Source organism: Brachycentrus maculatus, unplaced genomic scaffold (genome assembly GCF_059751285.1).
Source record: "Brachycentrus maculatus isolate JH-2025_06_01 unplaced genomic scaffold, ASM5975128v1 h1tg000185l, whole genome shotgun sequence".
In the NCBI taxonomy this organism is placed as follows: domain Eukaryota; kingdom Metazoa; phylum Arthropoda; class Insecta; order Trichoptera; family Brachycentridae; genus Brachycentrus; species Brachycentrus maculatus.
The window spans coordinates 1,053,924-1,079,871 of record NW_028280936.1 but is presented as its reverse complement, the minus strand read 5'-3'; the positions used below and the strand labels follow the sequence as shown (position 1 = coordinate 1,079,871).

Genomic DNA, 25,948 nt, shown 5'->3' with positions numbered 1-25,948 from the left:
TGCGTTTTGACTAATTTACAGTGTGTATTAAAAATATCGGTAAAAATATGTAGGGGTGTCAAGGTTTTTATTACTGCGACATCATATCAGAGTCTGGCCTTTAGAAATGAAAATGTTCCCCACCCCTGGTATAGACGCTCCATCACTACGTGACCAGTCTGCAATAGCTAGTAAACGTCTTCTATACACGCGCCCTCTTTTTCAGTAAGGCGACATTTGAAAGTAAAGGTAATATCCACACATAACATACTTTAAATATTAAAAATAACAATATTTATTAGAATTAAATTAAAGATATCAATAAATAAAACTTTTACAGATTTTTCTAAGAATATGACGAAGAATATCTTTGTTTTTTTTATATTTTCACATGGGTGTTATAAAGTATGGAAAAAATCTGTTGTGTATGTTTTAGTTTTTGTACTGCTTTTAGCTTAAGAAGTTTATCATAATTTGGCTATTGGAGTTGTATAACTTTGTTAAAAATATTTATTTTACTTAAAATTTATTGCACATTATTTTAAATATTTTATTTTAGCTAATTATTACAATAATTATAATACATTTCTGTTAAAAACTAAGCAAGAAATATTTCACACAAAAAATTATATTTAAAAAATATGCGAGTTTCATATTCAATGTAACATATCGGTGGCTTGAGTGGATATATGTACATACTTGATTCCCGATGGCATACAAAGTACACTGCATAATAAATCAGAAAAGCAATATAAGAATGCAAAATATCAGATTGAAACATACAAATGTGTACGATGATTCTGGGGTTTTAAAATCATTTTGTATATTCAAAGAAGAGTTTGATAAATGATTATGTATATTTTGTAATGTAGTAGCCGAGTGACACCTCACTGGTAAAATTTCCGAGACTTGACTAAAGAACTGACCAAAGTGGGTTTGGCAACAAATTAATTTTTCGCTTGGCTTATGTATTAAATTGTATTCGCCAGACTTTGCACTTTATTGTTGATTCCTTTTTTGTAGAAGTCAGAATGGTACGTGCGAGTTCTAGGAATTTTACAATTGATATGGGAATCTTGAAAGTATATGAAGCAGTCAGAAAAATAGAAGTGAATAGATCAAAATGGCATATTTACAATGGGATATACTGAACATTTCAACAACATTTTGACAACATTTAAAACATCCATATTTCAATCCATTTTATAAATTCATCAAACACTTTAATATTAAGAAGGACCTTATTGATTAAACTCTAGAATATATAAATAAATGGATTTAAAACACCGAAAGTGTGGAATGAATATTAAATGTTGCACCCTATGAAAATATTTATGGCTCAGTGTTGTTTACTTAATCACAAAGGATTTTCAAGCGGGCAAGTAATAAGTACATCTGTTAAACAAGGATTTTACATTATCTTCTGTATCGATCCTTCATAAAAAAAAAGTATTTCAACTCATAGGTAATATGCAAATTAGGTATGAATAGAAAAACAGATCTCAACTGTAGTTAGTACTTAATCTTAGACAATGATAATATTTTCTCAATGTAGCTATACAAACTCTGAAGATAATGCCATATTATACGACGTGTCATTGTAAAAATTCTTAAATACATATTACGGTATACATATGTATAAATACTAAAAAGGTAAGAAATAAAATATTTATCAGTATTCGCTGTCTCTACTAGTATTGATATTTTTTTATCAAAATACTAAATCCTATGGGAATTTTAAAGTATTATCTAGATCTATTAATATTTAAGATTAATTTATTTTCTATACAACACCTTTTGACTTCTACAACAGTAAATGCAATAAAAGGAATCGATAATCTATAGCATTTCAGATGTTTACCGACACAGGTAACATTATTTTTAAAACAACAGTTAAATAATAATCTACAAAAGAAAACAATTATTTTTGGATAAGGGAAAGTATATAACAAAGTATTTTAAAATTTAAATATGTAACATAAAAGTAACAGTCTAGATATTCACGGTGAGTTGTGGATTTAGCTAAGGATTTTGAGTTGGCCCGTGTTGTTGGCGTAGACGAGTCCCTGTCCCGGTTGCGGGGCCCAGCGGAGGCAGTTGAGACTCGTGAAGCCCTGTTCCCAGCTCTGCTCCAGGCTACGAATCGGTATCAGGCATCCACGCCGCGTGTTGTTGTCTGGAAGATTATCATCACTTTGTTAATTTAATATGGCATAATCATGTATTAAATGTTAAATCAAACACTGATTCTTTGAGTCTACTAAGTTGTATTTTATTGATAAATAAAACCATACGATCGTTTACACATGAAGGAAAGGTGAGCAGCCCTCCGCTTCAGGTACCAGTCCAGGGTAATATTGAATGAAGGGTAATATTGAAAATATTATAATTTTATATAATGTGGCGCAACATTGTAAAGTTAGGGTGCCAGGTATGTATGGCTTCTCTGGCCGAATGTGGTTATGCATCACCGGGTGCGGATAAGGGTTAGGAGAAGAATTTGCAAAAGAAAAAGTGAGCATCTGAAGGCGGGAGTAGGATACAGGAAAGCGCATTGTCAAGAGTGGTGTCCACAATCTTTGTCGTGTGGATAACTCCCTTTTTCTTTGCCGTACTTATCATCATCAATTTGTAATTTACGCTTTTTTTAATGTTCAAGTACTATCTACCGTCTGATTGCAAACAGCTATACATGGTATCAAATGTTTAGACCAATATCACCAGTTGGGTTTTAGTTGGTTGGAATATTCCTTTTAAGCAATATGTACTTATTTCTTTTCTGTACATGAAATTTTAAAAAAATATTTATATTTTTTAAAATTTTAAATTACCATCTACCATTGTAAACGGCTATAAATGGTATCAAATATTTTGACCAATATCAATAGTCTGTTTTTGGTTGGTTGGAAGAAATTAATTTTTAGCAATAAGCCCGCCAATGTACCGTAGAACGGGGCTACTTGAACATTGATGTATTACTTTGATAATTTTAGTGATGTGCGATAATGCGCACGTCACTCATTGAGCAGTAAAACAGTTTATAAGGAAATGATGGCAGACTTACCGAGTTTCTTGAGTGAACCGAGCCTGAAGATTAGCGCCATGATGCCGTTACGCCCGTAGGGTTGGAGACTGACGCGCCGGGAGCCCAGCCCCACGGCCAGGTGGCGCGCGCATGGCGACAGGGATATGGACACGGCGTTCTGCTCCAACAGGGCGGTGTACAAGCACTGTCCCAGATACCCCCACTCCAGCGAGTATATACCTGTGGTGCAACAAGCACAGACACATTTACAACTATTCAATAGGTAAATTGTATTCTATAGATTAAAATAACAACTATGCAATTTTTTCCACATTAATTTTATTTGATCAGCAACCGAGTTCCGTTGTAACCGACATCATCTCCAGTCTGATGATGTCGGTCGGTCTGATACGATGGTCTGTGTCAGTCGGTTTCGGGTTGTGATCCCGTGGTTAGGTTAGGTTAGGTTAGAATTTTATTTGACCAGCAACCGAGTTCCATCGTAACTGACATCATCTCCAGTCTGATGATGTCGGTCGGTCTGATGCGATGGTTTGTGTCGGTCAGTTTCGGGTTGTGGTCCCGTGGTTAGTATCGCGGACTCTTGAGCCAGAGTTTCTCGGTTTGAACCCACTCTACCACAATTTGATACCTATTTCTAATAATGAGCCGCTTATGCTCACAGAAATAGTATGAAATTGAAGTATTTTTGTAAATAATAAAAAACACAAATATTTCTGATAAAAAAAAAAAAAAAAAATTCATGTGGAAAAAATTATAAAGTTGTTATTTTATTGTATAAAATGCTGTTCCACCAAGAAACGACAGTACAAAACTTAAATTGCATTCCATGTTCATTTTTGCATTTTACATTGTAAATAAGGTAAAACCAAAAATCAGAGCATTAACACACTTCCTTTCTCTACTCTTAATAATGACTTATTTTATAGGGTTTTATTAATTGTTTCGGCATTCACTTTGTGGTAAGACATGATAAAATTGTAAATTAAAATACTTGTTTTTTACCACTCAATATAAACAAATTAAAAAGTATACGGGCCAAACTGCGAGAAATTTAAAATAAAAATGAAAAAACATCGTAGCGGTCTTGTTAGTAATTATTTTTCGGAATTTGCAAATCACATAATGGATACAAATCACTCATTCGACTCACATAAACTAAAATTATTACACCCAGTACCACAAAAAGGCCAAATAAATAATAACTTACAAAATTTAGAAATCCAATAAAACTTAAATTCTAATATGTAATAATAAAATAATCAATATATAATTTTTTTTTATTTTTTCATCCCTCCATTATGTAATTGTGTTTTACATGAAAGTATTTTAATATAAAGTTATTCATTTGCAGTGACGGAAATAAATAATTTGTGAAAAAATCGGGAATAAAATCACCAATACACAAACGTTTCTGTGTGTGTGGCGTGCTTTGTAAGTATACGCGCATGTCGTAACGTGTTTACTCCACCAATAGTGTGCAGATCGTCTTACGCTGCGGTCGTGTCGCTACGCTAACTATTGCGGCTACTTGCGATGTATTTTTTTTTCTTGTTTTCAGTTAATTACCAGAGCTAACATTACAAAATTGTTATATGTATGGTGAATAAACATTTAGGGATATTAAATTTTTTCTCTTTTTTAAACCACATTTTCATATGGTAATAGTCTCGATCCATAGTGACTCACTTTCAGGCTACGGACCAGCTAATTTTTTTTTCTCTTTCTGCTAGATGTCCTCTACAAAATTTTGTGTCAACATCGTTCCCTGATCACAATAGGGGGTCACAACACAGATCTCTTAACTTTGGCCGGTATAGAAACCTTTGTGAACTGTCATCGGTAGTTCTTGTGTAAATGTTGCATTAAAAAGTTTTTTCCGCAAGATCAAAAGAATATATAAAATTAGAAATATTCCACGGAGTCTTACCTAAACGGTGTGTTATATTTCTCATTCTCTGGGCGGGAAGCAAGGCCACCAGTAATCTTCCGTCGCGAGATATATCAATGCTGGCATCATTATGAATTTTACATTGCTGCACAACCACATTTATGTTGGCTAAAAATACAAATTTCAAAATCTTAGTACATACATTGCAATTTATTTTATACAGGAAAAATAACGGTTAACGAACATTCTAAGTAAAGCAAGAAAATCAAAGTATCTACATTTTTTAATATGGTTGAAACATCATAATTTTTTAAGCACGACAGTTTTTTTTTAAAAACAAAAAATTTCTCATGCTAGGTTAGATTTTTGACCCCATGATCTTCTGAGAAGAGATGGTTAATCTTTCATATAAAGTATTATGTTCTATGTATTTCTGTGGGAATATAATAATCATTACTATCGATACAATTTTTTTGGATAATATATTCAAAATTAAACAAGGTTATTGTCTTGAATTCTACTTTTATTAACTGTCTGCAGTTACAATAAATTATCCATACTGTTGCATATATCCGGCAGTCGACCTTGAGTGAAGTCCCAAACTTGTATCCTGTGAACTGGAGATTCGGGAGTTTCAGTTATTAAGCTCGGACCTCCCTCGAGGATGCCAGCTCCGCCATTTTCATCGACGGACATAATATTCTGCAAAAAAATAGAAATTAGTAAGTAAAAATATGTTCACACTCAAGAAAAATAGTAGGTCTGCTGTTAAGTATAAGCGTAATAAAACTTGATTTATTTATGTACTGTAAGCGTTTTAACCCTTCCCTTAAGGTGCTAAAAATGTATTTTGTACACCATATGAAAATGTGAATATTCCTAAATGTTGCTTTTATTGACCATAGCTGAAGTTGAAATGTAACAATTTTGTAATGTTAGGCTCTGGTAATTATCTGGTAAGTATCGGCAATAGTTAGTGTAGTGACACGATCGCCGCGTAAGACCATCTGCTCATTACTGGCGGAGTAAACACGTTACAACATGTGCGTATATTTATAAAGCACGCCACACACAGAAACGATTGTTTATTGGTGATTTCATTCCCAATTTTTTCAAAAATGATTTATTTCCGTCGCTGCAAATGAATAACTTTATATTATAATACTTTCATGTAAAACACAATTATATTACGGAGGAATTCTCAGCCCCGTATCTATTATATTTTATAATTATATTCTCATTTGTAAAGTGGAGTTGTAGTAAATACATATCACCCGGAGCGGAAGGTTAATCAGATTACGCCCGCGAGTTCATTACTTAATTAGTCAATTACCTGCGGGATTACGGGTTGCTCTCGGGAGAACGGAGACGGCTGGGGGAAGGCACCGGGCCGAGGTGCTTGCGGGACTTCAGAAACGGGAACATCGTTGACTCGAACTATGGGCACTACCACATTACTAATGTAAGAGTCCATGGCGCCGGGATTAGCGCTCTCACTTCCAGCAGACACGGCGCCCCTGACAGAGAAGATCCTGGGACGGTATGCGGGCCGGAAGGTGAGAGACTCCGTACCTGCTGGCTGTTGGTTTCTCTGATTCTCTGTCCTAAACACGCCTACAATATCTCTCATAAAACCGTAATTGTAAAGGTAGCGCCTGAACAGCATTCTGGAGTATATCCGCCGGTCGTTGGTGTTTGCGCTGACCGGGGGTGTGGCCGGAACGTTGCCACTAGCAGGAACGGTGCTGGTTCTCTGTAACCCGCTTGTAGATGGAATAGGATTATCTTCCGTAGGTTTTGAGTTAGAACCGTCGGGTGTTTCAACTTTGGTTTCTTCTTGCGGCGCTCTCGGCGGTTCACTTTTTAAGGAATGTGTTCGATTCCGGTTCCTAAGGGCTTGGTTTCTCTTAAATATGTTGTACCTTTCCTTCCTCTTTTTAGCTTTCAACGAATTATTTCGGTTCGCGGCGGAAATCTGAATAGCTATACCAGTTTCCACCCATGAAAATGGATTAGGGTCCACAGGAATATCGATTACCGAAGACCCCGAAGCCGGTGTCTCGCTCAAACCGGATGTTGCAATTGTATTTTCTGAAGGATTTACACTAGACGATGCATTTTCTTGACTAGCGGGAGGTTGAACAGGCACTACGGGACGTAGAGATTCATTGGAAAGCGGTTGCGACATAAGCAGAAGGCATGTCAACCCTAAAGCTTTCTTAAGAGATCCTAACATTACAGTAAGAAGAGATCCTATTTCAGATGCTTGCACTCTGCACTGCATCATCACATTAAACATGAGAGCTAAAACTCGACCCGCGTGGAAACGAATAGTCTCTCTGGATATCTCCACCTCCCGGCGGAAGGGACTTCTGTTCCGTAAGCTTCTCTGCTGGGCGCGGCTCAAGTGGGATCGTTGCAGCGTCGTATTATGCCTACTTAGTACGAGCGATCTTATTCTACGTCGCATCGATTGATTCAAATCCTGGGGCAAAAATCTCGACGGTAATAGGTATGATTTAGGATGGCGGTTTCTGCTCGAAGCTGACGCCCTCGCTCCGGAAGATGTACTAGGTTCAGGATTGCTCGTAGAAGTGCTCGCGACATTATTAGGTCGAGAGGATTCCGAACTAGCTTCATGTTTGGTAATATTCCCATCGGGTGTAGTACTATTGGTGCCCTTGGAAGAGCCCTGTCTGGGAAGTGTATTCACCCGCGGCAGGTGGCCAAAGTTGGGAGATCTGTGTCGTGACCCCCTATTGGGATCAGGGAACGATGTTGACATAAAATTTTGTAGACGACACCTAGTTTGGGCAGAAAGAGAAAAAAAATTTGCCGGTCCGTAGCCTGAAAGTGAGTTACTATGGATCGAGACTATTACTCTGCGTAAGTCTTCCCACATCTGACGCAATTGTCTCAAAGGAGGTCGCGCCACATTCGAAGAGCACAATCTAATAAGGGCGTCAGTATGTCGCTGTATCGCTTGCACTCCGCGAGATACGCAAATAAAGGAATCGTGCGCATCGGTTTCCATTTGTGACCGATCTGGAGTCGGAGCACTAGATGTTCTGGTTCTCTGCGTGGGCTGTTGAGATAGCCTCTGTATCATGTCTACAGATCGCCTCTGTACAGGCTCATAGGGTGGTACAGGCTGTTGAGGTAGTTCCTGCGTCAGGTCTAGAGATCGCCCCTGTACAGGTTGATGGGGTGGCACAAGCTGATGGGGCGCCACAGGCTCATGGGGTGCTACAGGCTCATGGGATGCTACGGGCTGAAGGGGTGCTACTACAGGCTGATGTTCCATAGTCTGTTGAGATAGCCTCTGTGTAAGGTCTAGAGATCCCCCCTGTACAGGCTCCTGGGGTGGCACAGGCTGTTGGGCTGCCGCAGGCTGCTGGGCTGCCACAGGCTCCTGAGGTGCCACAGACTCATGGGGCGCCACAGGCTGAAGAGGCGCCACAGGTTGATCAGGTGCCATAGGTTGATAGGGTGCCTCAGGCTGTTGAGATAGCCTCCGTGTGAGGTCTAGAGTTCCCCCCTGTGTAGGCTGTTGAGATAGCCTCCGCATCAGGCCTAGATATCCCCTATATGCAGACTGATGAGCTGCTGCAGGCTGTTGAGCGAACCACCGGGCCAGTTCTGCAGAATTCAGATTCATCGGTACAGCCTGATAGGGTGCCAGAGGCTGATGGGCTGGCACAGGCTGTAGACCCATCCTCCGCATCATGTCCAGCGATCCCGCCTGTTCAGGCTGATGAATCGGCACAGACTCGTCACCTGCTGGCTGTTCAGCCACGCTCGTAGGTGGGTATTGAGCTTGCGTAGAGGATTGCGGAGGTTGGTTAGGAACAGGTTGTTGATTTTGTGTAGGATTCGAGTTCACATTTAGTAAAACTGCATTCCTAGATACTAATTGACGTAAATTCTGGAGCAGAAATCTCGAAGCAAATGGTCCTCTGGATTCTGGTCCTGATAGCATGTCTCGCTCTTCAGCATTAGGTGGTAAATTTCTTCTAAAATGCTCTTCATTGTCTATGTGCATAGATATCGATGATGTCTGGGTTGGTTCAAATACACTCCCCAAACCTTGAGCATAAGAAGGGGGAGGAGAATTATTTAGGTTCCATTGGCGGGTCCCAAAAACATGAAGCGGTGAAGGAATAAATATGTCGCCATCTGATCCATCATCAGAAGAAGGAATGTCATGAAGCGCGTCTACTCCTATTTCTCCATTCGGTCTGTTTGGAGGAGGTTGGATATTTCTCTGTTGTTGGTAGTCGTGCAATATCCGGCGTATAGTGCTGAATTCCGTAAATTCATTCATCAAATTTAACAATCTCATTCGCGAATCTCTCATCATATTCCCTATGGAGTCAAATCGTTCTTCAAAGTTGATAGTCGGAGGAGGATCTTGTCTCTGAGAGCTCTGTTGAGAGGTGGATTGCTCGGATGACTCTAGATTGCTTTCAGTCGGATTCAGCATTTGCTGGAGACGACTTCCGTGAGAAGTAGTGTAGGAGCAATCTCCCGCAGGCCGAGAGCCGTGCGAATACACTTGCGGATTTCTAACAAATGAATTAGTGGGAGGAGTCATATACAGTCGCCGGGATGATACATTGGTGGGATTTCTGAGCAATGCTAAATCTCTCAGTGTATTGGAATGAATCTGCGAAGTGCGCGCAGACTCGCTGCTGTCGTAGCTATCTAAAGATCGTTCCAAGGAATGTTCCATAAATCCTCGCAATCTGCGTAAAGATGCAGTCAAATAGTCTCTCCCGTATATGTTTACATCGGGGGGAGGGCCGGGATTGGGAGGAATGTCGAAGGACGGTTCAGAAACAGGAATGTTATCTACAGGAACAGAGAGGTCTCTAGGCTGTTCATCGGGAGAAGGCGACGGTTCTTGGGCTTCGGGGCCACGAGGGGTATTATTTGTTTCTGACAATGGTCTAAAAGCTGACTGGTTCGCTCCGGACCCGAACAGCGCCTCTCTCGGTATTGCCATATATGATACTCTGGGGACAGATGTTGTGACAAAAGTCATGGTATCGGACATGGGTATTTCTCGTCTGAAAATTAAAGGAAAATGTAAGTTTACTGTATTATATACTTATATAAATAATTTGTTTACTTAAATGCAGAAAAATCAACCTCGCATTTGAAGAATTTCCATTGACTGGAGCATTTCCTAAAGATATCGGTGGGACATCTAAATTGAGAGATCCGCCGGTTGCATCTGGGGCTTCATCATCGGAATCCGTGTTGTCCGGGTTACTTCTTCTCCTTCTCGGGGGTGTGTCATGTCCCGGGGGCAGCCCGGATGCTGAGGGTTGGCTGGTCCCCTCGCCACCAGAAGGATGTCCCATACCCGAACTAGTCGACGGTTGAGCAGATAGATCTAATTCCATAGGATCAGTACCACGGTCAGTCTATAAAAAAGAAGAGTGTTATTTTACTTTATTTATGTTATTTTAGTTTATTTACATCTACAGGTCATTAATTTAAACTATTATTTGAGGCAAGGCATCAGGTTCGCGCCGCCCAGGACGACCACTGCTGACAATTCGTCGGCAGTTCTCGTCAGAACTTTGCGACGCGGATCTGACTTGGGAGGATGCAAAGGAGCTGGCAGCCAACAGAAAAGCCTGGAGACAGTTTGTGGACTCCATATGCTCCACCTAGGGAGCGGATATGGTTATTATTATTATTATTTGAATTCTAGCATAATTTAAAAAAAAGTAATAAGCTATTAGAAGAAAACTAACAAATAATTTATATTTAAAAAAATATTTATATCGTAGTTGTACAGGAGAAAGAGACCAATTAACAAAACATAAAATGTTCAGGAGGGCTATTAACCGTTTTTAAGCTTGTCATCAATGCAGTTAGTCATTTTTAACAAGTCAATATATTATACTTCCAAGTTTAAAATCGCTTTGGGATTTTTCCAGGTCAACATTAAGCTAGTAAGATGTCAAATAGTCAATAATCACATTTTTGTAAAAAATGTACTTGGTCATTTTCTCCTGAGTGAGGACGATATATTTGAATATGATATGATTAGATGATTCGAAATTTAGAATAAAATCATAGGATAAGAACAAATTTCACTTTTTTTATCGATTGAATAAATAAATTCACATGCATACAGCCTCAATACTAATCTACAAAAAAATATGTATACATATATTGATGTGCACAGAATTCTCTTCAAAAGTATACCGAGTTCCCTAGAAGCGAGTAAAAAGTTTTTAAGAAGTACAATCATTGAGGACCCAAGCTGCACAAGTCAAATAAAAATCACAATATCTTTGGCCGAACAGACATTGAATAAGAAAATATCATTTAATTTTCGGTGCCTTCAATCTTGAAGGAATGAGTTTTTATTAGAATTTAATTGGTAAATGAAAACCTTCACTTCAATCGACAGATGGTGATGTATTTTTAACCATTAACGCATCCGCATATCAGTTTTTTTCAAAAGCATGTATATAAAGACACTTATTGAATGTATCCCCGCAAGTAAGAAAGTTGCACCGCCCGGAGGGGAGGTGATATGGTTTGTCAAACAAAACCTGACAAAACGACAACAAACATAGAAATAATCTTTAAATGCAGAAAAGGGTAGCGTGCACTACAGATTCGGGTTTGTGGTTTCAAATCAGTCCGACCAATGACAACGCTCGCGTGTTTGAAGCGTGAAAGGCGTACAAATTAACCGAGTTATAAAAATAAACTCATATCTCATAAAATTATAACTTTTACTGTTTTACCAATAAATATGGTACATATTACTATTATGCACGTATTTTATCGTGTGTCTAGATCAGAAATGTGAGAAATTAACATGAAAACTTGAATAAATAACTCAATAAAACATTACTCCTGGGATGTAAAGTTTTGATTTCTAACTGATTTTAGTTGATATTTCAATCAAAAGGATAATTCTATCCTTACAAGGACATCTTTGGTCAAGTGTCGTCAATAAATTTGTATTAAAATTATAAGAAATAATGCATTACAAAAAGCTTTCTTTACTGATTTGTAGATATCACACTAAAGTATCTTTATAATATGAACTACCACAGATGGGGGCGTGGCTTAAACGGCGGCTGATTTGCAACCAACGTTTGGCGGCCGGTAGGCGGATGGGTTAAAGTTTTGTAAATATTTTCAATACTAAATATAAATAAATTGAAATCGGTAGTGATTCATTTAGTCATTTGCACAAAGAGTAATGCGATACACGTGAATGTATTACTGTGTTGAGTTGCGAGCGAGCCATGAAGAGGTGTCGGTAGTTCCTGACCAGAGTGTCGTATCGCTGCAGCAGGCTGTGGTAGGTGGAGATATGTTCGTGCGGCTGGTTGGGTGAGGAGCCGTGTGTAGGATGCGGAGAAGCGCCCCCTCCGGTAGGCTGCAGCAGCATTCCGGGGCCCCCGAAGGACCAATTAGATATGCCTGTGATGAGCTTGTGCCCCAAGGGATCGAAAGACACAAACCTAGAATTCAACGTACAATATATGGTACAAAACACCATCAGTGATGGGATATATGCTAAAAAAGTTATTAATTTATTATTGGATTAAAACCAATATTTTTAGCTTTTCCACTTTTTTATTTGACCAGCGACCGGGTTTCGTCGTTACCGACATCATCAGACTGGTGACGGTAACGACGTGACATGTCGGTAACGACGAAACCCGGTCGCTGGTCAAATAAAAAAGTGGAAAAGCTAAAAATATTGGTTTTAATCTAATAATAAATTAAAAATGCAATTCCATCACGAAGTGTCAGTGGATAATATAAATCTATTAAAAAAGTTATTATATATTGGAAACAGACCCAGTCCAATTTATGCCTTTTAACCCACTAAGTCATTGTTTTAATAAATAAATTTGTAATGGGTTAAGAATTTTGGAAAGACGCAATCTAAAAACATGAAATGTGGCAGTATCGAAAATGGCTATTAGTAGTTTTATCAATTAAAAATACAATAAAAGTATAACCAAACAAATTTTTTTTTTAACAATTATTATTAACTTTTTAGTTTATTTTTAATATTAATAAATAATTAATTTTAATCCGTCTATTTCATGTGTATACATTTAGACCTTTATTTTTATTAAATATGCGATTATTTTCTTTTAATAAATTGTATAACAATTTCGATATTTCGTAGTGAAAAATTACAAAGTCAATGATTCAAACATGTATTAATTCTTCTCTTCTGTAATAGTTTTGCATTACGACAATATATCTATCTATAAAGAAGTAAAGCAGATATTCTTTACCTAACTTTCTCCTTAATGGTGTTGGTTTGAACTTTAGTAAATGGTTGGGGATGCACCCAATCCCAAAAGTAAAGTTCATTGTAAGTTGCGATAACCAGAAGTCGATCTCGGGGGTGGAATGCTATCGAGGCAATGACTGTCTTGCCACTTACTGTCCATACTTCACTGCCACCCTGGAAAAGTAACCAAAATCATCAATGTCAACAGGTTACAATAAACTCATCTATACAGTGAAATATATGACATATACAGTGAAACCTCTATCGTTTTTAAGGGACCTATTGAAATAAAATATGAATGCGGGAAAACAATGAATGGAGGAATAAGAGGTCAATACACAAGAAGATACGATCGAGTAAAGATACCGTCCTCCCAATCTGCATAACCATTACAAGTTTTAGATGTAAATAAATGTTTTTTTTTTTTTAAATACAAAGCTGAAAAGAAACAACAATAAATATTAAAGTTTATTGCTTCGTAAGTAATATGTGATCGACATTTGCTTTTTTTATTGTTTTATTTCGATAAGTCGACAGTATATTTTTGGCTTTTCAAATGTTTTTTTTTTACATCAGTTATTGAATGTACGTAGTTAAAAGTTTTCAATATTTCAAATAGTGTGCATGATTCTGAAAATGAAGGTACAGGCAGTGGCTCCTCTTCATCAATATCGACCTCTTCTGCTATATCCGTCAACCGTGCGTTACAGAAGCTTTCGATGGTTTCTATCCCACACGTTAGAATATAGTCCTTCAATATAACAAAATTGAGAAGAATGTAAAGAAACACAGACAAAATATTTGAAATATGCAGAAACGATTGATGCAATCTATTTTGTATGAAATGAATTCGGGACGGACTAAATGAACATTACATCCGGGAAAACGAATATTTGAAGAACGATAGATAAAGGTTTCACTGTATATGGTTTTTCCACTTCCAGATTGCAGCTAAATTTACAATAATTGGTAATTTAACAACAAAATAAATACATTTTAACCCTAGGTTATTTTTACAAAGCATTTTTACCTGCAAAGGGCGTTTGTGCACTACCCGTAATTTTACCGTCCGGCAGTCCGGTTTTGAAAAATGAAAGTGACTACGACAGTTTAGCGTGATTTAATTTACGCGCAACGTGTTCACGCACCGATCAAGAGCACCGATCCGAAGAAAGATGGACAAAAGCACAAGCCAATCCAACCCAATCATCGTTTTAAAACTCTAACTGACGTGCTGGACGGTAAAATTCCGTGTAGTGGACAAACGCCCAAAAGTTTTTTACTACTTTGAAATAATAAAAAAAAAAACTTTGTTAATTTTATTTACCTAGATCAAAAATATTAAAGTTCTACATCTGTGTTATATCTTTTTTTTATAGTTATATCTTGGTTATTTTCACATCAAAAACGAAATTTTATTATGACCGTCGGTCGCTAAATTATTTAGGGGTTAAATAAGACTTACGCTCAAATCCCAAACTCGAACCTGTCCTCCAAGACAGCCGGAGCCGAGGAGTTGAGGATGAGATGGGTGGAAAGCAATGCACCAGGGAGTTCGAGGGTGGCCACTCAAAGTCTTCACATGTTTGCCGGTGGACAATTCACTCACATATATTTTGTGATTTCCGTGCGTTGACGCTACTTTAGTGCTGAAAATGCAAGATAATTACTGTAGACAAGAGCTTAGAAATTCATATTATAAGCACAATAAATTATCAATCAGTGTAATGGATAAATATCACGATGTGTGATTATTGGCAAATAAACTAATATGAAGAATCACAAGACTATCGGTGACATTCTTATTGAAATCTGTAGAGAACAAAGGGAGATATGAAGTTTTAAACTTTAGATATTTTAATAAAATGAAAAACGTGCGTTCGCATACGTCATCAAACGTTTTATGACGTTATACGGTTTATTGTCTATGGTTTATAGAGCTGTAATAGTAGCAGTGTGTTTTTTGTTTACCACTACACTTATATAAATATGAGGGGAGGGGGAGTGCGAGGGTGGACCATAGACATCAACAAATAGAGCCGCCAATAATTTAGCAATAAAACCAACATAAAGATAACTCCATCGTTTCTGTGATGTCATTCATTGCAAACTTACGAAAATAACGTTTTTTCAAAGGCGAATTTTCCAAAAGAAAATGATGAATTAAAACATGAATTAAATCGGCTGTTATAAACAAAAATGAGTCTAATACAATCCTTTATAGGTTTAGTATGTTAAATTAGATATTCCTCCCGTCTGACAAACATCCAGTTTTGTGATTTATACCATAAATATAAAAAAAGCATACCCATCAGGACTGAACACCATCAGAAAAGTCGACTTTGGAATTCCAGGCAATTCGCAGCACTGCGAAAAGAGAAAAATATTGTGTTATTCTGAAACACGGAATTATCAAAGGGAAGTCTTTACATTATTTTTTTTTAAATAAATAAAATTTATTTATAAAAAGTCCCGTTAAAATAAAAAATTAACATTAATTAAAGGTTCAATAACTCTTTATTACGAATTTCCACGTACAAGTGACAAGTTCAAAGGGGTAGGGGGTTGTTTTGAGTAACTGGTACAACAAAATTAAACTACTTGGGCACACCCACTATTGGAAATATCAATATTTTGAGGCAAAAAAAAGTACAAATAAAAATAATACTCCAGTAAACATACATTGCTATAATATTTAAATATGTTAGGGGTCAGGATAATCCTAATACATTTTATAGAATGATTTGAGCAGTGATATTGCAAGAAGAAATGAGAAACCATCATAACCTAACTTTTGAACACATATAATTTTAAGAACAAGCTATGATAGTCAAATATTTCATGTGTCTTCGACACAATTCGTTGATCAAATGGCCGTCCGGTTTATCTATGATTTCCCGAGATGGTGATTCCAATTGGTGTTGGTTTTCTGCTAGGACAGGAAGTTTAGTAATGATATTTATTGGTAGCTTATACGACATATCGCTCACTCCTTTCAAGAACGTCATAAATAAAAAATTGACAATTTTCAGTTGTGCGTGTTTTCGTAATGCCTAGAAAATGTACTATATCCCAGCAAAGGAGGCATATTTTTAACTTAATATTTACCCGCTACAGGGCAAAAAGTGGTGTTTTTGCATTTTGAAGAAAATGTATTGTTTAATTATTTTTTTAAACATACTAAATATTTTTCAAATGGAGAAAAAACCTTCAGGCTTTACCTAAAAAGATCTGTTCCACAGTAAAAAGTTCAATAAGTGGCTTGATATTTCTTTTGAATACATTGTATTATATTTTTAAACTTTTAAAACATTTTCCTGAATAATCAAGTTTTTTGATTTATGATGTTCTTGAAAGGAGTGAGCGATATAGTATGACAAGAATAATATTTAAAACATTCCGTACTTAACAACGTACGTAACAAAAGTCTTTCCCAGAAATCATAAACCGAATGATCCACCATTATGATTGGCCAATTTATTTGCAGGTATATAAATTCAATATTGAAAACCTAATAATGACACATTTTTTTGCCTTTTCAAACGTAATAATTACATTCGTTCAAACCGTTATCCGCACCCCAATGGTGCATAGGGCACTGCATCATATAAACGTAATGTTTTCTTGAACGTTAACACATGAAGAAAAGGTGATCAGCCCTCCGTTTCAGGTACCAGGGTAATATTAAATAAATATTCGAGTGAAAAAAACATTTGTATTTATTTGACCCCCCCTTGGGAATCGAACCCAGGACCTCCAGAACGGTAGCCCGGCGTGCTGACCATTACTTTACGGAGGTGTATCACATGTGTGCTTCACAAACGTTATAATACAACTGTAAAAATAGAAAAAGAAACCATATTTCTAAAAGCAAATGATTTCGGTTTATTTATGGTTATGCGTTTCGGTGTTCATAATCAGATCCGTTTCAATGTGAAATTGATCACAGAAATGTCAACAACAAGCGCTCACCACAAACAATAACCAATAACCCAGAAAAACGCTACCAGCACCCAAATAGCCATGAAAATATTTCAGTAAAAATCATTCTTAAAGATAATTTAGCAAAAATAATTGATAATAAAATATATCCTGTGCTTTCGGTATGTAAATAATTAAGGTATAGTTTATAAATACAATATGCAATTTACAAAACAAAACCATGGTTGAAAGAAGTAATATGTTTTAACCACAATAAATTCTATTTGTTTTTATTATGGAAATGATAAACAACAAATCACACAAAAATCAAACAAAAGATATATTTTAATGGTGAAATGACAAGAGGTTAAGTGATGTAAAAATTTCAGCAAAAAACATGTGTATAAAATGTTGTCAGATTTTTATAATCCAAAATAATGTTTTAAAATTACAGTAGATAGATATCTCATTAAAATATTTATTTTGCACTACATAAAAGGCAGTATACATTTTTCATATTCCATATTGGTGGAAAATTTTATGAGAAAATTCTAGAGTGGAATGTAGACATGTAATTTTTTACCAGGTACAAATAATGCAAAATACTTTGTGTTACCGAAGCAAAGGTATATAAATATACGTATTTACATAAATAAATAATAGTAGAGCCAATATTTTTGTTGTCTGACATTGCACAATGTTTTATATTTCAATTTTGTTAATTTGTATCATTGAACATCGTCATACCCGTTCAGTGAGCTGTGCTTTATTCACCAGGTGATCTTCAGCAGCGTCTCGGAGGATCTTGGAGTCGTAAGCCGACCCTTTAGAGTTCATTCCGAGTTCTCTCCATTTTAAACTAGTTGCTACATTCCCTATATTGTTGACAACGCCGATGGATTTGGACCCTAGCCATCCCGGCAGGAAGGATGAATCCATCACTTGGTTATTATGGAAACATCAGGCGGCTCGAATGTTCTGAAAATACGGTATGTTTATTGAAATTTATTCATACTCCCGAACGACGCACAGACCGGAGTAAATTCAAGATTCGGAACGTGTCAGAAGAAAAACATCGGCAATCCGACTATTCGTTTCAGTTTGCCGATTCAAAATGTCAGTGAAATAAGGATATTTTACAAATACAAAAATTGACAGCTTCTCACCCAAGCAAACGCAACCAAACGAATCGCAAGCCGAAAGATTGTTGTTAATAATTTTCGTACGATATCACGCAATCTTCGAAAAGAAATCAGATGTTTTTTGACATGTCAGTAGATGACGCTTTGAAAGTGCTCTCTGTAATTCCCGGTGATTCATTTAACTTGCACATTATACCGCTAGATGGATGGCAGAACAGGAACCCTATACATTATGAAAATTTTCGGTTTGTTTAGATGGAGCCACTGTCGCGTTTGATTTTTTTGAAGAAAAAATAATGATTTTTAAAAAATCACAAAAATGCATGAAAACGAAATAAATTTAAATTTGAACTGTTTTTCAGATAATTTTATCTAAATGTACACAATGTAATTGTGTGTACACAATGTAATGTCTTTATGGGCAATCTTTTTTTAAAAAAATACATATTGTTATTTTATTTTTATGAATAATAAGTTAAGAATTACATTTTTATAAAACACGGTGAAAGGGAAAATAAGAAATAATTAAACATAACCTAAAATTTACGTATCTATAGTACTTATATATTAAAAAGCATTTACATATACTTATTATGTAAAATCATAATAATATAAAATAATAATATTATTGAGGTAAACTTGGAGCACAATAAAAGAAAATTAAACAGACATATTATTCAATAAGCAATACTAAACAGGGTAAAACGTACAATTTGCAGCAATAAAAAGGTCTAGTAAAAGATTTAAAAAGCAGAAGTAAATAAAAATACGAAGCCTGACATTAAGTATTGAGGTGATAATTAAAAATTATTTTTTAAAACATCGAAATATTTATTTTTAATATCTCTTTAGTTTGTTTGCCTCGCATTTATCATTAGTATTTTTTTTATACAAATCAAAAGTCTTATTCTAAAATTAGCGATACATATTGGCTCTATACTTACGTATTTTATTGTGTTTTCTGTTGGTGAATATATTGATAATCGGTTTGGTGATGCTGAAGTGGACTTCAACATTATTTGAATCACAGTACACATGATGTATACTGTAAACATGATTTCATTAGTAGGAAGAATGTCGAAAGGCAGTGTATTAGTTCTCAATTAAATGTCTTTACGTGACATGTGTATGATATACGGAACATATAATTTTATTTTCTCATTAATTGATTCAGCAGTCACTTTGTAGTAATATCTATTTGAATTTCAGTTTTTACTTGGTAAATACCACTATTTTCAAATCTGTAACGAAAAACGTGTCAAAATAGATTTTAAGAAATTTTGTATTTACCGAGTAAAACTTAAATTAAAAATATATTTCTTCTGCCTTGTTCTGTATTACTTGAACTTCATGTTTTAAAAATCTACTTTTTGACAGGAGGGAATGCATCATCCGAAAATAGACGAATCGAAGGATTGAGAACGAAAGAACACCTGCAATATTCGTGCAATTTTTTCTTCATAAATTAATGTGTTCGGACTATGTAAGTTGAGAGTCTGTTATTAAACGTAAATATTTCGTCAAGTTCGGACAGAATTCATTACAGAATCTGGAATCAATTTCAAAACTATATTTAACCTAATACGTGAATAATTAAGTAATTAATAACGTAAGTATATATTTAAAGTAATTTTTGACGTATTACGCTCCGAGCAAAAGCTCTGAATACGAGAATGTAGGCTGTTTATACAATATGCTTCTATAGTTTTTCTGGTTTTCCTCAAGGCTCCAACCTGGGTCCATCGTTGTTTTCTATTATCGTAAATAATACTAAGAATTTAATTTTCAACTCGCGCTTTCCGCTATTTGAGAATAAGACTTTTCCTAAAGGCGCCAACTTTTGACGATTTTCATATTCTCCAAAAATCTGTTTTCTGTTTTATCATAATAGAATCTTTACATTTTACAATATAATATTCGTATTAACACAAATTATTTATATATATAAATATGTATATATTGGGTTGATGCAAATGTTTTGACCGTTTTTTACATATATTTTTTTTTCTTTTTTTTTTCTTGTGTATTATTTATTTAATAAATTATATAATTTCCATCAGTTCTTATAACCTTCTCCCATCTTTCTATCAACTTATTAATACCAGTAGTATAAAATTCCGTGGATTTTTAAGCGAAAAATGAAGTAAGGGATGTTTTTACCTGCTCTATTGAATAATTTTTTTCATCATTTTTTTTTTGCAGTGATCGGAATAAATAAAAATCAGAAAGAACAAGATCTGGAAAATACAGTGGATGCTTGATAACATCCCAATTTAACTCATTTAGCTTGTGTTGGGTCATCATAGCCACATGTGGTCGCGCGTTGTCGTGATGAAACACTGCCCTTTTTCTGTTTACCAATTCTGGTCTATCCTTTTGAATGACCATGTTCAATTTGGATAATTGCTGACAATATCGTTCTGCTGTACTTGTTTTATCGTGTTCCAAGAGTTCAAAATACACAACACCCATATTATTCCACCAAACACAAAGTATAACTTATTTAATGGATTTCGGCCTTCGAAGTTGTTAATGGGGCTTGTCCAGGTATAGTCCAATGTCTTTTTCTTGTCACGTTGTTGTACACGACCCATTTCTCATCTCCCGTCACCAAACGATGCAAAAAAGGTTCATGTTTTTGTCTCGCACTCAAAGCAACGCGCGTTGAAACACGATCCAATAAATTGGCAGCCGACAATTGATAAGGTATCCAAACGTCGTAACGCGAAACCATTTCCATACGCTTCAAATGTCTGTTTGGTAAAATGCGATTGTTTGGTTGACTCCCATCATTGACACAATCCCCCTGATGGTAAGACGTGGATTGGTGTCAATTATGACTTTTAATTCGTCGTCATCAGACTTCAATGGCCGCCCGGTACGTGGTTTATCAATGAGTGAAAAATCTCCAGATCAGAATTTTGCAAACCATCTTCGTACCTGTCAAACTTTGATGACATCTGCTCCATACACTTCACAAATGTTTTTGGTTGCCACACTCGCGGCATTGTCTTTACGGAATTCATAAAGTAAACAATGACGTAAATGCACTTTATCGAACGACATTTTGAAAAAATACAAGGGGTTATTACTGTACTCTGGCCAGGCCAAAACTGAATAGAAAGTAGAGGGAAAGCATCCTTTATACAATGGAATCATAAAAAAAGAAGATACTATTCATAATTTATGAAAAATTTTTTTTTTACCTGGGATCATAAAAAACGGTCATTACTTTTGCATCAACCAATATATATATACATATATATATATATATATATATATATATATATATATATATATATATATATATATATATATATATATATATATATATATATATATATATATATATATATATATATATATATATATATATATATATATATTTATATATATATATATATTTATATATATATACAAAAATATATATATATATATATATATATATATATATATATATATATATATATATATACATTTATACTTTTTTTTTCATTGTTACGTTTTACACATGTAATAAATGCATGTCAAAATTGCAATTAAATATGAAGGAAGTAAGGGATAATGGAAAAGCTAAGGAATTTTTTTCTGAACCCGCGATGCGAATGGATGACGAGGGAATGACAACATGACAACAGAGTATATTTGGTAAATGTGAACAGGAGAACAGAACGCCCAAGAAAGACTTGGGACGATTTAAGCAATAAGAAATTAAAATCTGTGTCAGTAGTCTATGCAACCGGAGGGCATGTATGACTAGATGTATAGTTATGGAGGAAGCAAGTGTATGTCAGGACAGATGAGTGTGGGGTTCTATACTCTGAATCAATTTATAGTATAAATATAATGTTTTTACACATCACTTAATTTTGGGTGCCTTGCCAAAAGAACAAAATACACGTATAATGTTTTTTTTTGTTCACTAAACTCGTTTGAGAGTGATTTTGGTATTTACTCTTATGTTTAAAAAAAATCATTTCAACAGTGAAAAAACAATATTCATATTAATATTTTTTCTGTGGTTCTCACAAAAACCACCGGTGCCTAATTAAAAGTAAAGCATTGCCCTTGGGTGCTTTTAATATAAAGCGAAAAAAAGCTTTCAATCAATCAAAACAAGCTGTTTTTCACAGTTAACCGGCAAGTTGTCGGCAGTCAGCGAGATAAAAGAGCAGCTAGCAGTTCTGCTATTTCGCCAATATCCTAATGGAACATGTATAATCAAAATATCGGGCATCGCACGGCGCAAGCGCTGAAGCTGGTCGCACCACCACAATGCCGAAGATCCCAAGATATCCCCACACTTGAGAGTCGCTGCACACTTCTCTAAAAGCTATTCCACTATTCCGTTACCGTGCCTCCCATCGACCGCGTGTGATCCCTCCATCCCGCCTTCAGTGTGACGCCATCGCGCGCTCGATGCGGCCGTGCTCTGCGTGGTAGCTCCTGCATACCTGCCGACTTGACACCGTACTGTCGTTATTTCAGCGAACATTAATTTGAAAGTACATTTTCTTGTTTATCTTCCGGTGAAAAGTGTAGAGACGTATCGCCAATGTTTCGCTTGTGCAGAAACATTGAAGCCGATCGTCCGAATTGATTGTGAGTGAATTATTGTGATTTAAATCCGGTGTTTTGAGATTTTTTGTTCACTGACAGCAACTTTTTGACTGTATTGTTGACTTTTGGTGTTTATGATTCTCGCTCTGTTGCATTTTGAAGTTGGGCCCTTTTAGTACTAAAACCGGGACCAGTTTGAAGTTATTGTAAACATTGCGTCCATATGTCCGACTTGTCGATTTAAATCACAGCTGTTTATCGTGATATGTCCCTCTCCAAGGTAAGTTATTTAATATATTACGAGTATTTATTATAAGTATTTTTATACAGATAGATAAGATAGAAAAGGGTATTTATGGTATGTCTATAATTAATTTTTGGGATCTTCAAAAAGGTAAGATGGTTTTATAGCTGTTGACAATAATTTGTTATAATTTATAAATATATATATATATATATATATATATATATATATATATATATATATATATACATATATATATATATATATATATATATATATATATATATATATATATATATATATATATATATATATATATATATATATATATATATATATATATATATATATATATATATATATATATATATATATATATATATATATATATATATATATATATATATATATATGTAATATATATATATATATATATATATATTTATTTATTTATTTATATGGCAGCGCCAATTCTTGCATATGATTTTTACACATTAAATTATAATTATGTATACTACGAACGGTGCTGGAAATGCTCCATAAAAAGAAGAACTTTGGAGCTGGAATTGCAGTGAAAAGATAACGCGTTGACTAAGTAGCGTAGATAACTTTAACTTGACTTCCATTAAGTAAAAAAAAATCATTATCATCAACTTCCTGACAATATGACAAAAGTGATCGACAACCGGTTTGAAAATACCACTGCCGTTAGAAATAAAAGTCTAGGATAAATGTTTAAATTTTTAATTTAACTTTTAATTATTAAATATAACTATTTCTTTAAATCTATTGTCACTCGTATTTCAATGCATTCCTCATCATTTTCAAATACCGTATGTGAAACACATACGGTGTTTAAAAATGATGCGGAATGCATCGAAACACGTGTCACAATAGATTTTAAGAAATATTGATATTTAATGAGTAAAATTAAAATTAGAAATTTACCATAAATTGATTGCCGAATCAATAACGAAATAAATGTTTTAAGTTATCTACGTAGTTAATGCGTTATCTTTTCTCTATAATTCCAGCTCTGAAACCCATAAAATGTCACGAGACAGTCAGTACCTGCGCCACATAGTAACAGGTCCTCCAGACAGACCATCATGCAAGGGAAGGTTGAGGGCAAAAGGTGGCTGGAATGGAAACGATTGTCTTGGCTAAGAAATTGGGGTGGTCTCGGAGTAGCGGAGCTGTTCCGGGTAGAAAGGGATCGAGACCAGTGCTCGGGGATGATGGAAGCCCTGTTTTATTTTGACTAGGTGGTCGCTTACACCCGAACGCGGGCACGGCGCCAAAAGTAGAAAATCATCATAAAAAAATTAAACACTTGTATAATACCACTTAATGAGTTTTATTTCATTTCACACGACTAGTTTCGAAAACTATAGTTATCTACATCTACAGGTGAATGGTAAAACTTTTACGATATTGTTTTACGATTCACCTGTACTCAGATGAAAATAACTTTTCAAAACTAGTCGTGTGTAATGAAATAAAACTCATTAAGTGGTATTACACAAGTCCCTCACTCCTATCAACAACGTCATAAATAAAAAATCGTAAATTTTTAGTTGTTCGTGTTTTCGGAATGCCTAGAAAATGTACTATATCCCAGCAAAAGCGGCTTATTTTTAACTTAATATTTACCCGCTACAGGGCAGAAAGTGTTGTTTTTGCATTTTGAAGAAAGGATATTGTTTTATTATTATTTTTAAATATACTAAATATTTTTCAAATGGAGAAAAAACATTCAGGTTTTACATAAAAAGATCTGTTGCACAGTAAACAGTTCAATAAGTGGCTTGATATTTATTTTTAATACATTGTATTATATTTTTAACTTTACAAACGATCCCCTGAAAAATCACGTTTTTTGATATATGACGTTGTTGAAAGGAGTGAGCGATATGCATTCATGCAGTCTTCAGGCACACCAGAATATTTGTAGACAGGTACCTACCTAGTCGTAACATCGCCAACATCTGGAGGTTACAAGGTCTCGCTCTGTTGAATAAGGTGCAGTGTTTTGCGATTTGCATCCTGCCGTCTTCCGACCGTACACCTTATAATTACTTTTGCTCGAAATTACACCAATTGCATGTTTTCAAGAGTAAAAATTCTCCGGCTTGTCTAAATAGCAATGCACCTACCAGTTATCAACTATCAGATAATTATATTATCTTTCTCAATTTCGACACATCGTAGATTACAAAAAAATCTTTCATATTCTATTTATTACCACGCAAGACAAAAATGCAAACCATATTTCATAATTGTTCATAAGTATAGGCAAAAACAAATGGGAAAAAACTGACAACGTGAAGACCAATCAAAACTGTGCCTGATGCAAAAAGTTATGATAAAATACTTTAAAATATCTACGTATGTTTGTTAAAAAACGTTGGCCTGTAATTTTATGATATATTGAATTTTGAAAATATGTATTTCCTTATGCATGGTAAAAAAATTAAGTTACTGCTCCTGAAAAAGAGCGCAAACTATTACCGATTTTAAGCTCGCGACGTCACACGTTGACATGATAACCGATCTACTGAATGTATTTTATTGTCTATGTACGTCAGTTTGATGAATATTTTGTCATTACGTCGAAAAATTACAACCTTCAGAAAGTCGTAAAATTACTTATCAAAAAAAACAACAGCAACAAAAAATACCAAGCTTCCTCATTACGTTTGTCAATATATTTTATGTATTTACATTTTCGGGAACGCTGATAATATGGTATTTCAGACATGTCGGCAATTTTTCTAGATTTGCAATTTGATTCCAACATAGATCATTTTGTACAACAGTATAAAAACCTTCCATATAGATATATACATGTATGTTAATCTGCATAACAGTT

At 35.1% G+C, this 25,948-nt stretch overlaps 2 protein-coding genes across 3 annotated transcripts in view; one reads left to right on the top strand and one right to left on the bottom strand.

Moving 5' to 3' along the window:
• Positions 1-992: 992 nt before the first annotated feature.
• LOC148307921 (uncharacterized) lies at positions 993-18,424 on the bottom strand. Of its 2 annotated transcripts, XM_088262612.1 has the most exons (12): positions 18,297-18,424; positions 17,878-18,108; positions 15,518-15,576; positions 14,675-14,858; positions 13,211-13,383; positions 12,178-12,418; positions 10,068-10,345; positions 6,250-9,985; positions 5,477-5,618; positions 4,956-5,084; positions 3,044-3,244; positions 993-2,155 (listed from the first exon to the last, which is right to left on the bottom strand). In XM_088262612.1, the coding sequence occupies exons 2-12, from the start codon at positions 18,067-18,069 to the stop codon at positions 1,998-2,000; spliced, it is 5,493 nt and encodes a 1,830-aa protein (XP_088118738.1). In that variant the 5' UTR covers positions 18,070-18,108; positions 18,297-18,424; the 3' UTR covers positions 993-1,997. The 2 variants fall into 2 exon arrangements, with proteins under 2 accessions (XP_088118738.1, XP_088118739.1); XM_088262613.1 differs by lacking the exon at positions 18,297-18,424 and having other exon boundaries at positions 17,878-18,160.
• Positions 18,425-22,668: 4,244 nt separating this feature from the next.
• LOC148307920 (uncharacterized) overlaps positions 22,669-25,948 on the top strand; it is a 368,047-nt gene continuing 364,767 nt past the window's right edge. Inside the window, exon 1 of the mRNA XM_088262611.1 lies at positions 22,669-23,112. The gene's annotated coding sequence lies outside the window, so the exon portion shown is untranslated. The remainder of the gene's footprint in view (positions 23,113-25,948) is intronic.